A 13271-nucleotide genomic window follows, 5' to 3' on the forward strand; every position below is an offset into this window, starting at 1 on the left:
GAAGTAAAGGAAACAGCAGGACTAAGAAGCTGGAGTACACTTTCCCTAGTGCCTCCTGGTTATCCTAACAGACTTTCAGTCGCATCTTGCTGGACACTTCCAGGAGGCATTGCCACATCTGATCCTTTCCCTTAGGGAATACAGGAATTCTTAGAAATCTCTCTCTGTCTCTCTCTCTGTCTCTCTCTGTCTCTCTCTGTCTTCTCTGTCTCTCTCTCTCTCTCTCTCTCTCTCTCTCTCTCTCTCTCTCTCTCTCTCTCTCTCTCTCTCTCTCTCTCTCACCTCTCCCTATGACCCCGTGAAGTTTGCAACACCAGGAAGAATTGCTTTACCCAGTTTTCAGGTACAGACAGTCTCCACTTTAAGGAAGGAATTAAAGCACCTGAGTGCATGGATCAGCTTTCACAGTGTATTTTTTCCTTTGATATTTTTTGCAGGACACTTTCTCTGGTGACATAAACTTGACGAGGAAGAGAGGAAGACCGACCAATTTCATCTTTTGCTCTTCGTTCTTCAGTGTTATAGAACGCATGAAAACTACAGTGGATTTTTCAGTAGTTAAGACTATGGTTACAAAATCTCTTTCTAACCTTTCACTGCAAACCGACGAGAATGAAAGCAACTTGATTCCGGAGGTCTTAGAGACAGATTCCTTGCCTTCCTCAGAACAGGGCACCGCGGAGTTCGTGATCCGCTGCGTGATCCCGTCGCTGTACCTGCTTATTATTACAGTTGGTTTGCTGGGCAATATCACCCTAATGAAGATCTTCATCACTAACAGTGCTACGAGAAGCGTTCCTAACATCTTTATCTCTAGCCTAGCAGCTGGGGATTTGCTGCTTCTGGTGACCTGCGTGCCAGTGGATGCCTCTCGCTACTTCTTTGAAGAGTGGATGTTTGGGAAAGTGGGTTGCAAACTTATTCCCGCCATACAGCTTACCTCAGTGGGAGTTTCTGTGTTCACTCTCACTGCGCTTAGTGCAGACAGGTAAGAATGCCTGCCGTGGCACCGAGACTTTTTGATGTCGTTTTTTTTTTTTTTTTGGTGGGGGCGAGGGGTCGAGGGAACGGAGATGAGTAGGTGAAGAAAGAAAAGGAGGAAAGTAAAAATAAGGGAAAGGAATAGGCAGAGGGAGAAAGGAAGAAAGAGAGCTAAGGGGATAAGCAGGAGGGGGGGAATGAGGAAAATGGGAAGGAGAGGGGGAAGGAGTAAGGATGAAAGGAGAGACAGAGACAGGGGAGAGAAAGAGCCAGAGATAGAACGAGATAGAGAGAACGGGTAATTAAAACGTAATATAAAGGTGAAATTTGAAAACATAATTTAAAAATTTTATTTTAGAGATCAAAGTGCTTGAAATCATTTCTAAAATGCATTTATTAGTACATCACTACCATGAGACTCTTTCATACCACTTTGCACAGTTAAAGTTCATTTCAGGTGTCTTGTGAAGGGAGGAGAAATCTTCAAAGTGAGATTATATTTTATATTTTAATCAATAGGCTAGCTTGATAGTTCAGAATATCCCTTTAAAGTATCCCTCTCAAATGTTATCAGTATTTTGCCTCTGAAGTTTTTGATTGGGCAAAGGGAAAACATTTGCACTGATACATTTCTTCTAATACATTACTATTCTTTGAAGCAATAGCAACCACTTTTATGCAGTATCCTAAGGCCCAGTATTTTGGACATTTTATACTTGTTTAGTACCAGCAGTTTAAGAACATACAGTTTCCTTACAATTGGGATGTACCAAGTTTTATTATTTATAGACAACGGAGCAAATTAAAATTCAACTCCATGCAAGATGCTTTCAACATATTTTACAAAAATAAATACATTGCAGAGCAGGTGCTGGGCTTCAATGATAGGAGGAAATTCCTCACTGAGAGTTCCCTATACAAATGAAATCATGAGACTAGTCCCCCCCCCCCCAGAAAAAGCCCACACCATCCTTAAATGTGTGTGTATGTGTGTGTACTATATATAACTTTATGAAGACATATAGACTAGAATGTCATTTACAGATTGAGGGTCATCTAGTCCAACTGTTTAATTTTACAGATGAGAAAAGAAGATTCAGAGATGTCATGTGATTCATAACTTATGGTATGGTATGGTGTGGTATGGTACAGACCTAGGATTAGAACCCAGATCTCTTATTCCTGTCCAGGGATATTCTCACTGTATCTTACTCTCATCCTTTCAAAATCTTAAGTAGATAGCTAAAAAAAAAGGATGATTTTTCTTTTTCTTTTCTTTTTGTCAACAAGGATAGCACTATCTCCACAGCTGGATGGAAGCATGGACTGGAGACCTGTGTATGCAGTGAAATATGAATGTACTAATTGGATAATTTATACTTCTAGTAACTCATTCTGTACTATCTAAACATTTTAATGTCATGTTGTCTAGGAAAGGTGAAGAAAAGTTGATGCAAAAATAAGTGGATGGAAAATTGATGTTCTTTAATTTCTTAATCCAAGTTGTTAATGAAAAACAAAGTTTGGATTACTGAATTATCCAGGTCATTGTATTAATTCCTTATTCTACTTTGTCAGTGGTGAGTTGGTCAGAGATAGCATAAGCATAAAGTGAAGTGGAGATTTAAATATCTAAGTTGAAGACTGTGAAATATCATTCAAAAAAATTAAACTTCAATGCACACTTTCATAGAGAATACTAGAGTTGTCTGAGTTATCTGAAAACTTTATTCAATTATGTATGCTACTTTGCTTATATGAATATAACTTATCGTTCATTTTAATGTTCTGACAGTTTTCTTGAAGTGTGTGAAACTGAAGATACACCTTTTTGTCTTATTTTATATATAAATCCATTTTTATGTTTTAAATTAAAATGATGCTATGATGATTTTGGACAAACCTCATATATGGATCTTACTGCAGCAGTTCTAGTAATTTTTATCATTTTTGATGTGATTTTTCAGAACAATCCTGAGTTTACCAAGTTGGTTTTCAAAACTTCCAGGGAAACAAAGTGAAATTGTTCTGTCCACGGTCAGATCCTGCTTTCTATTTTCTTATCAGGTATTAGCAGATAGCAGATAAGTGTGAGTGGTTTCCATATAGACTGGATTCTCAGTAAATAAGTCCCAGATAATTTTAACACCACGTGAGTTTCCTTCCTTTTATTCAACTGACTTTTTAAATACCTCCCTCTGTGTTGCTGTGTGCTTGGGGAATAAAATATAGTCGTAGTAGCAATCCAAGGCAAATAGATAATTCATTTCAAAATCTAAAATGATTTTTGAGTTATTTGCTATTTTTTATTACCCCTATCTTGGTTCTCCTCCTAAAGTATGGATGATTATGGGGTGATGTAATGGTAGTAATCCAAAAAATATGCTTCAATCCACACTCTGAGTCCATCACCTCTCTATCTGGGCTGGATAGCATTTTTAAACATGAATCCTCTACAATTGTGGCTGGTTCCATTTTGTGGATCAGACTTCCAAAGTCTTTCAAAGTTGTTTGTCTTTACAGTATTGTTGTTATACTATAAATTGTTTTCCTGGTTCTGCTAACTTCACTTTACATTAGGCATGTATTTTTTTAACTGCTTCTCATCCCCAATGCAATATAGTCTATATTTCTGTCATTTTCAAAAAAGCCCATTTATACTTTGGTTATTTGGGACTCAGAACACATTTTCTTTCTTCTTTTCTTTTTTATTATGGATGTAACAATCATTAGCAAAAACAGACATTTCATTATACAAAGAAGAACAAGGAAGAGAATTCTTCAGAACACCCACTAGGCATCTTTCCATTGCCCTTTGAGTAACCTGTAATTTTGATTCTGTTGAGATTATGGTGTCATATGATTTGAACCATATAGCATCACTGGAAAACTATTGTTAAAACATACACCTTTGCAGCAGTGAACAGCTTGAAATCATTGAAGGTATTGTGCAACTTCCCAAATTTGATTCAGCCCATACTCCTCCTCCTATTCAATTTCCCATCTTCACAATCTGTCCAAGTTATCTACACCAATGGATAGGATTTATAATTCATAAAGTGTTTTAAATACATTATTTCATTCAATCCTCATTATAATCTTATAAATAGGTTATTACAGATAATATCCTTACTTTACAAGAGATATGCACTATGGATAGTGCATAGTGGATAGAAAACTGTCCTTGAAACCTGGAGGGCTGGGTTCAAGTCCTGTCTGTGACATATACTGGTTGTGTGACCTTGGGCAAATGACTTAACTTCTCACTGATTTGGGTTACTCACTAAGACTAAAAGTTGTAGAAAGGGTGCTGACCTGCATTGTAGAGAGAGTGTCCCTGCCTAGGAGTTCAATATATAAATAAAATAATAGGCTTAATCTTTATCTCTATTTTACATACAAGGGCACTGAGATTCAGGGATATTAATTAACTTGTCTAAGGTCACACAGTTAGTATCAAACCTGTTGGGACTCAAACTCAAGTCCTTTGCCTCCAAATCCAGTCCTGTTTCCATTATTCTTATAAGTATACTTTGTCTAGAAGCCTTAATTTCACTACTTATTTTAAATTTTACCTCTTATTAAATATTATATATATATTATATATAAACACAGCAATAACAGAAAAAACAGAAGAGAAAGGAAGTTGTTATTAACTTGTCCTATTTGATAGCAGACCAAAAAGTCACATGCTGAACAGTCCAATAATTCAATGTAGATGATGTTAACTAGTCTCAGTAGCAAAATAACAAATATTTGAATGCAAATTAAAGATAAAGTTGAAATAATTTTCTGGCTAATTCATTTAAAAACCCTGAAATTGAATGAAGAGGGAATTGGGCTTTTTTTTTTTGGTCAGAAAGACTCATCTGAAAATTTCATAGTCACTGAATCATAGAAGATCCATCTGATAAATCTTAATCTTCTATGTGCATTTTCCTGGGGCCATAGAGAGGCCAAAAACACAGTGGCCTGTAAAGGAGACAGATTATTGAAAAGCATGTAAGCTCTTTACATAGTACAAAGTATAGTGGAGACTTGATAAAATTCATCAATATAGATAACAAGACCACATAACTGAAGTATCAAATTTTGAGCAGATCATTTTGGCCCAGACACTCATTTGGGCCCCATATTGTATTTTTTAAATATAAGGACAGAGATTGATGGCCTAATCAGTGCTGCTTTCTTATACTTGTGCCTAAGATTGTTATCTCCACTGTCTAGCACACATAACAGGCTCTTTAACATGCTTGTAAATTGATTTAGCTACAGTTGTCCTTTGAAGAGAGTCATATATCCCTGGAAAAGATCCAGTTGGATCCAATTTTTATGAATAGGATTCACTTTATAGGTAAATATTGGGTAACATCCATGCACAATTTACAGAATATTGACAAAATCCTTTTGGCCTAAATATCTCTCTTATTACCTGTTACAATGCTGAAACCTCACTATTTGGCTTCCCTTCCTTTGCTTCTCAAAGTCTTTTTGATATTTAATAATTTTGGATAGAGTTCACTAGTCTCTGAAGTAGATGCATTTTAGAAACCAGTCTAACCATGTCAGGTAGCTTCAGTGGCTCCTCATTTCTCTCTCTCTCTCTCTCTCTCTCTCTCTCTCTCTCTCTCTCTCTCTCTCTCTCTCTCCTCTCTCTCTTTCTCTCTCTCTCTCCTCTCTCTCTCTCTCTCTCTCCCTCTTTTTCTTTCTTTCTTTTAATAAAAACCAAACTATTATTTTTGGCATTAAAGCTTTTCACAACCTGGTTCCATCCTATTTTTCTATGCTGAGTAAATACACATTACTACTCTTCATGTACTCTCTGCTACAACCAAACTGGTGGTCTATTTGCTGCTCTCTGTACTATGACATCCTATTTCTCATTATTATGTCTTAGCACAGTCTATTGTCCATGCTTAGCATGCACTACATTTTCACCTTTACATCTTTGAAGCTTTAGTTTCCTTCAAGGATCAGGTCAAGTGCCACCCCTTTGAAAAAGTCTTTACCCCCAAGCTGTGACTCCTCCCTATTAATCTGCAATTTTTTTTAATATATCCCACATTATTTATGTGTGAATGTGTTGTATCCTTTCCCCTAGTAGAATGTAACTTCTACGGGGTCATACTGTTGTACCGAGAAATCAGCGAGCGAGACCCAGACGTAATTTAAAGTGTGGATTTATTAGTGCGTGGCTGCAAGGGGTATGCACACCCAAATCAAGCAGCCCTGATCAGGGGTCAAGCTAGGGTTTATATGGAAAAGAGCATGGGAAAGAAATGCCAGGGACACTGATGAGGTAATCCAAAGGTGCAGGTGTCTTTGGGGGGCTATGGAAGGGAAAGTACAGGGAGTATACTGGACAGGGAGGGGGATGGATCTTTGGAGTCTGGCAAGAGGAAGAGTCCTTGGGCTGGCCAAGGACACTCCTCTCCCTCTGTCTTGATGAAAGAATGCTCTGCAACAAGGGAAAGCTTTCTCACAACACAGGAACTTACTAAGGAATTGGGAGGCTTCCAGAGACATGATCTGAGGGCTGGGGCCTGAGCAGCCCAGATCTGTGTAGCTGTACCAGGGAAAGAGAGATAAGGGTCATGCTGAGGCCCATGCACGAATAACTGCTATGCACAGTGTCCTTGGGCTGAGGAGTGGTTGTTAGAGACAGTGTTTCTGAGACTAGGGAGAAATTGGGGCACAAGTACAAGCACAATTATCCGAGCACCCCATCATTGCAGGTCAGAGATCACACAAATTAGACCAGGTGTCCTGGTCTCTGGTATAAACATAATTATCTAAAGCAATTATATTGCAAGCTTTCTTATTCATTTGCATTGGAGGTACGGGCTATGCTGAGCTATGCAAGAGTACATTTCACTGTTGTTTAGATTTAGGAGGAAAGTGGTCTGGTGCAAGATTAAGCACCAACTTTTGCTTTCCATAGCTTAAAGGGCCATACTACCTAAATGGCAAAATAATGTTCTGCATTACATACGCTGTCTCGCTTTAATTGCATTTGTATCTCTGGTGCCTAATGCTGTGCTTGACACATAGAAGGTACTTAAATGCTTACTGATATGATATAAACTAATTCTTTTATATTTGATAACTAAATAAAAAACAAAAACAGGCATATTGAGGCAGAATATAAAAGATAAAGATGCCGTGTATAAGACTATGATGGAGATAAAAAGAAAAGAGAGATACTTAAAGAAGACATTTGAGGGCATCAACAACAAACTGTTTACATCACAATTTAGCCAGAGGTAACTCCCTCCATAATGCCAAATGCTGACATTTACATAGTACTTATAGCATATTCATGTCACTATGAATTTGGTTACATTTTTTTCCACTTATTTCAACCCTGACTTCTTTCTGCACTAATGATTCTCTGGGTTACCCATTCCTGTTTCTCCTGTATTTCAGATGTGGAACAATTTTTTTCTTGCCACTTACCCACTCCTAACAATAACAGTACCTCACATTTGTTGATTTACAAAGTTCTTTCCTTCCAAAAACTCTGAGAGGAACATAACATAAGCATCATCATCATCATCATCATCATGACTATTTTGCACACAAGAGGCAGTACTCTGTATGTGGCAAAAAAGTGTTCATTTCAGTGTTTTAAATGTAGCAAGCTTCTTCCAAAAACAAAAGGCCATTAAAAAACAATAGCACTATTCTTCTGGCGATCCTTTATGACTGTGAAGCAAGGAATACCACAATCTCAGAAGAATTAAATTTGTGGGTCATACAAAGGGCAATGAAGAGGTACAAGGTGGACGTGGTTGTAACACTTTGTGAAAGCAGAATCACACTGGGGAAGTACCATAAAAGATGTCATTAGAGAAACATATAATCATTAAAAAGAAAGACAGGTGGGTCATAGTGAAAACAAATACTAACTTATAGCTTTTAACTCCAGTGGTGTATATGCAAAGTCATGAGAATTAGAGGAAAGCTTCTAGCTCAGCATGTCGGGTGGCCTTCCTATAGAAGATTAATAGAACATAAGAAAGAATGTAGAGGAGGGAGGTGCATAAATGAGTGGTGATCTCATCATTAGATGGAGTACCATAGTGATAAGGTCATATCTCCAAATATTGAAGTATCTTTTCTTATTATTCCCAGTTAAATCATCAGTGTAGTCAATCAGGTTTATCTCACATGACTTGATCTTGATAAAGCTATATTGGTTTTTAGTAATCATAGTTTTCCTATCATCTAAGTGCCCACCAAGCATTTCCTTTCCAAGAACAGATGACAAGCTCACTGTCCTAGAGTGTAGATATATTCTACTATCTTCCTACCTTTTTTTGAAAATCAAGATAACATTGTTCTTTTCCAGTATCATTCTCTAAGAACTTTTATAAATCACTGACCAATCAATGGCTTGCCATTTACTGTTGCCAATTCTTTCAGTACCTTAGGACATATTTAAAGGAAGTTATTTCATTAGGGCTTGGGAACTTGAACTCACTGAAACCAAAAAGGTGATGCCTAAATATCTCCTTACTCTCTTGGGATGTCACTCTCAGCTGATAATTTTTATTTTATACTCCCTACTTCAAAACATTTTCTCTATGGAAGAGAAAACATAAGCCAACTAAGATATGTATATGTATACGTATATGTATACGTATATGTATATGCATATGTATACGTATATGTATACGTATATGTATACGTATATGTATATGTATATGTATATGTACATGTATATGTGTGTGTATGTGTATGTGTATGTATATGTATAGGTATGCATATATATGATATATGTATGTATATGATATATGTGGTTAGTTTTTTCCCCTACATTCTTTCTCCTCCATTTTCAATGTAGCTTCTATGTGGTACAGTGTCTAGAGTACGAGACATGGAACCAGGAAGAACTGAATTCAAATTCTGCTTATGATACTTGCCGTATGACAAAGCAAGTTATTTAACATTTCTCAGTCTCAGTTTCCTCATCTGCAAAATGGGGAATGATAATGGCAGCTACCTCAAAGGGTTGTTGTGAGGATCATATGAGATAATATGTATATAGCACTTTGAAAAGCTTAAAGTATTATATAAATGCTAGTTATTGTTAATATTGCAAAAAAATGTATTTTGCATACACTGGACCTTCTTAGGTGTTCACTAGCCCATGCCAAAAGTGATAGGCTTCTATGTTTTAATCTGTAATGTTAAGATTTAAGTTTTAGTCACTATCTTCTTAGTCAGCTATTCATTCCCCAAATCTGCTTTTCTTTTATAAATCCTCTACTAGTAATTCACAGTAGTAATGAAAATATCACCTGTTCCTCTAAGGTCTTTTGGATTTTTTAAATAGTTCTTAGCAGTGATTTTTAGATCCCTTGTAATAACATTATTTGTCACCACGTGAATTGCCAGAAATAGGTAGAAGTCCACAGACTTGGTAATTCTTGGGAAGCTCTCCTTCAATTCCCAGATATCTGCCTCAGGAAAGCAGACCCATCTGTTGTTTGTATTTAGTCAACAAATACTTCAAATCCAACTTCAGATACTTACTAGCTTTGTGGCCCTGGGCAAATCACAACCTCTGCTTCAGTTTCTTCTACAGTAAGATGGGAATAATAACACCTACTGCCTGAGATCATTGTGAAGATAAAATGAAATAATATTTGTAAAGAAATTTTCAAAGTTTAAGAACTATACAAATGCTAGCTATTACTATCATATTAACAATCACATTTCCATTTCCTATGGAACCATTTACTTAGAACTTTTCATTCATGACTTCCTTCAAAGGAATCAGAAGTACATGAATCACTGGAATCAGGATTTAGAGCTGAGAGGGACTTTAGAGATTATCTAATCCAACTCATTTTAAAGATAAATAAATTTAAGCCTAGAAAATTTGTGCCTAGGGTCATGCTGATGTTTAATAGTATAGAAAAAGCTGCTGATCTAATCAGCAAAGAGGCCCCTCCCCAATAAAATAAACACAATTAACAAAATAACATGTAGACAATCCAAAAGTGAAAAAAGAAGATGATTACATTACGGTCATAAATGCTTCTTAATAATTGATTTTCCATAGGAAAGAAATGGAAATATAATTGTTGATATGATTTAATGGGTATTTAACTGAGGACTTCCTGACTCTGGGTCTAGCTCTGCTAAGTACTGTGTCACCTAACTTCCTCTGATAAAGAGATGTTAGTAGGCTATGGCATTGATTGTGAGTTGCGTAGGAAACCTTTCCCGTGTTGTAAAAGTCATCACAAAGGATATGCATGACCAGAACAGTGGGTGGGCTGGTTATGTATGCAAAGTGAGGAGTGGGAAGGGGCCAAAAAGAATTAAGAAGGGATTGGGCTGCTGCTCAGCGTGGAAGGATGGTGAGAATGAAGGATGGTGAAAAAAAAAAACTAACTCAGCTCTTAACATCATCATACTGAGCAGGACAAATAAAAAAAAAAGTAGTTCAATGGGAGTTAAAACTCGAGGGAGGAAATATTAGGAGAACAATTAGATCTAAATGAGTTGAATTTACTTATTTGGATGATGTAGCTATCAGGCTACCAAAGAACTGTCTAATGTGTTTTTAAAGTTTCTGGCAGTAATCTTGGAGAACAAGAAAAGTGCCACAGGATTGGTAAAAATGTCCCAGTTTAAAGAAAAAGTTGAAAATGATGGAGCCTTTGAACTGAAGAATATTTATCTCAACTTCAATTCAAATGCATTATTCAGGAGATGGCTTGTGAACTTTTTTGAAAGGGAAATGTTGATCACCATGGATGAGAATGCCTTCTTTAAGTCTAACCCCAATTTCTTTCTTTTTTTTTTTTTTAATGATTTACTAGATTGGAATGTTACAAGAATGCATTCTATACATTGTATACTTGATTTTAGCCAACATTTGACACTGTTATGCTGTCCTTGTGTACAATTTGGAGAAATGTGAGCTATATAATAGTAAAGTTAGTATATAATTAATATTGTTATAGTAAATTTGATTGACTTGGCATTAGAAAGAGTTATTATTGATTTGCTGTCAACTTAAAGAACATTCTTTGGTAGAATGCCTCATGGTTCTGACTTTGACATCTGTTGTTCATTTTTATCAATGACTTGGATAAAACTTTAAAAAAAGAACTGTTAAATTTTGAGATGATGTCTTAGGTGAGAGGATTAGGATTCAAAAGGTTTTCAAAAGGCTAGAATGTTCTAAGAAGAAATGTAATAATGGAGTTTAAAATTCTACACTAGCTTTCAAAAACAAACAGAACTGAAGGAACTTTGGCTAAACAACAATTTGTATGAAAAGGATTTTAATGTTTTAATGAAATGCAAACCAATATGAGTTATCAATGTAGCAAGGTTGCCCCCCCCCAAAAAAAAACCCCAAACTAATGAAATCCTAGTCTGCAGTAACATTCTTTGCCCTTACGGGTCTTACATGCCAAAAGGGGAAGACAACATATAAAGTGAAGCTAGAAAGGGGAGGGATAAGCATTCCACACATGGTTCAGAAATATCTGGGAAATGTTGCGGAAGCTGGTTCCCAGAAAAATAAGATGAAAGCTTACCTGTCAGAATTGGGGGCTTAGCAATAATATCCAAGGTTGTGGTGAAGGTTTAAAGATGATGGCCAGTGTAGACAGCATGGTGGGGAGATGGTTAGAAAGTAGTGTGGAAGCCTGGTTCTCAATAAGATAAGGTGAAATCTCATTAATCAGATCAGGTATTATCCTGCTTTCTTCTGTCCAGATCAGATCTGATCAAGAGTATTGAGGTCAGTTCTAAGTCTCATATTTTATGAATCACTTTGACAAACAGGTCCACAGGAAAGGATCAAGAGTCTTGAGAATAGGCTATATAAGGACTGGCTGAAGGACTTGGGAGTGTTTAGTAGTATAAGTGTGCTATAAATTTCTAACAGTGAAAGATATTCACAAATAGAGTGGGCTGTCTTGAGAGGAAATAATGCAATATTAGCTGACATTTATATTAATGTTTGGAAAGTACTTTACATATATCATTGGAGATCTTCAAGTGGAAGCTAGATGACTAGTTTTCAGGGGTATTATAAATATTTCTCTTTAAATACTGGTTTTAGAATATGAACAGTGAAGTACCTTCCAAATCCAAGATAATGTGATTCTAAGGTCTTATGAAATTCTAATATTCTATGAAATCCTATGAAGCTCTGATTTGATGATAGAAGGTACCAACAGAAAAGAAGAAACTGAGGAAAGAAGAGGTCCTGTTGATTTTGACCATCCCAATTTTGAACAATTTTTCATAAGCTGTTAGGAAATTTGGCTAGCCATTTAGGTCATTCTGCTACCGTAGGGTTTCATCACACTTAAATGACTACAGTCAGTCCCAAAGAAAGAAGTTCTACTTCCTCTCTCATTAATTTCATTCCTTATTTTCAGGAAATTCTTCCAATTGCAAAATGAACAGATCTTAGGGTGAAGCTTAATCCTCTTCTCTTTTACTAAATCCTCCAGAAGAAGGAAAAAAGTGTTTCAAAACTAGTAAATACTGTATAAAGTATAAGCAATTACTGGTCCAAGTGGTATATTCCTTACGTTAGATAACTTTTGTGAGACTTCAAAGTAGAAAGATGTAAGACATATAGAATTTAGTCTTCAGTGTGTATTTAGGCTTCTACATATTGTTTAGTTTGTCAAAATAGAGGCAAAGATGGTCTCAACATTTCAACTCTGATACCCATGTCAAACTTACTAACATATACAGTCAAAATGAGGACTTGGAGTCAGAGGGTGATGTTATGACAGGCTGTTAAAGGAGATATTTTTGGACATTTTTTTCTCTCAAATTATATTGACTACACATGGGGATGGCCTAGTGTTAGATGATATTGTTATTTGGTTCTCTAAATCAATCAATAATTTTATCAACAATCATGTATTAAATAGCCACTATGTGTGAGGCTGTAAGGATACAAAGATAAAAATGAAACAATCCCTACCCTCTAGGAGCTTACATTATATCGAGCAAGAATACATGTGCATATAGAAGTGTATAGAAAAACACATACAAAATGAATTAAAGATAATTTTGTGGGGGAGGCAGTAGCACCTGGGAAGATCAGAGAAAGCCTTATGTAGGAAAATACACTTGAGCTGAGCTTTGAAGGAAGCTAGGGATTCTAACTGGCAGAGATAAGAAGGTAGTTGTATTCCAAGCATAGGTGACAGACAGCCTGTGAAAAACTGTGGAGATGGAATACCTAGAATAAGGAACCAAGGATTTCATACAGGACTAGTCAATTCAGTGGATGGGAA

At 36.3% G+C, this 13271-nt stretch overlaps 1 protein-coding gene across 1 annotated transcript in view; it reads left to right on the plus strand.

Annotated features, from left to right (window-relative positions):
* Positions 1-446: 446 nt before the first annotated feature.
* Positions 447-13271, plus strand: part of NMBR (neuromedin B receptor) — a 28404-nt gene continuing 15579 nt past the window's right edge. Inside the window, exon 1 of the mRNA XM_020972488.2 lies at positions 447-988. Within this exon, the coding sequence (XP_020828147.1) occupies positions 531-988 (458 nt within the window). The 5' untranslated portion in view covers positions 447-530. The remainder of the gene's footprint in view (positions 989-13271) is intronic.

This window comes from Phascolarctos cinereus, unplaced genomic scaffold (genome assembly GCF_003287225.1).
Source record: "Phascolarctos cinereus isolate Bilbo 61053 unplaced genomic scaffold, phaCin_HiC Scaffold_5;HRSCAF=322, whole genome shotgun sequence".
NCBI classification, from domain to species: domain Eukaryota; kingdom Metazoa; phylum Chordata; class Mammalia; order Diprotodontia; family Phascolarctidae; genus Phascolarctos; species Phascolarctos cinereus.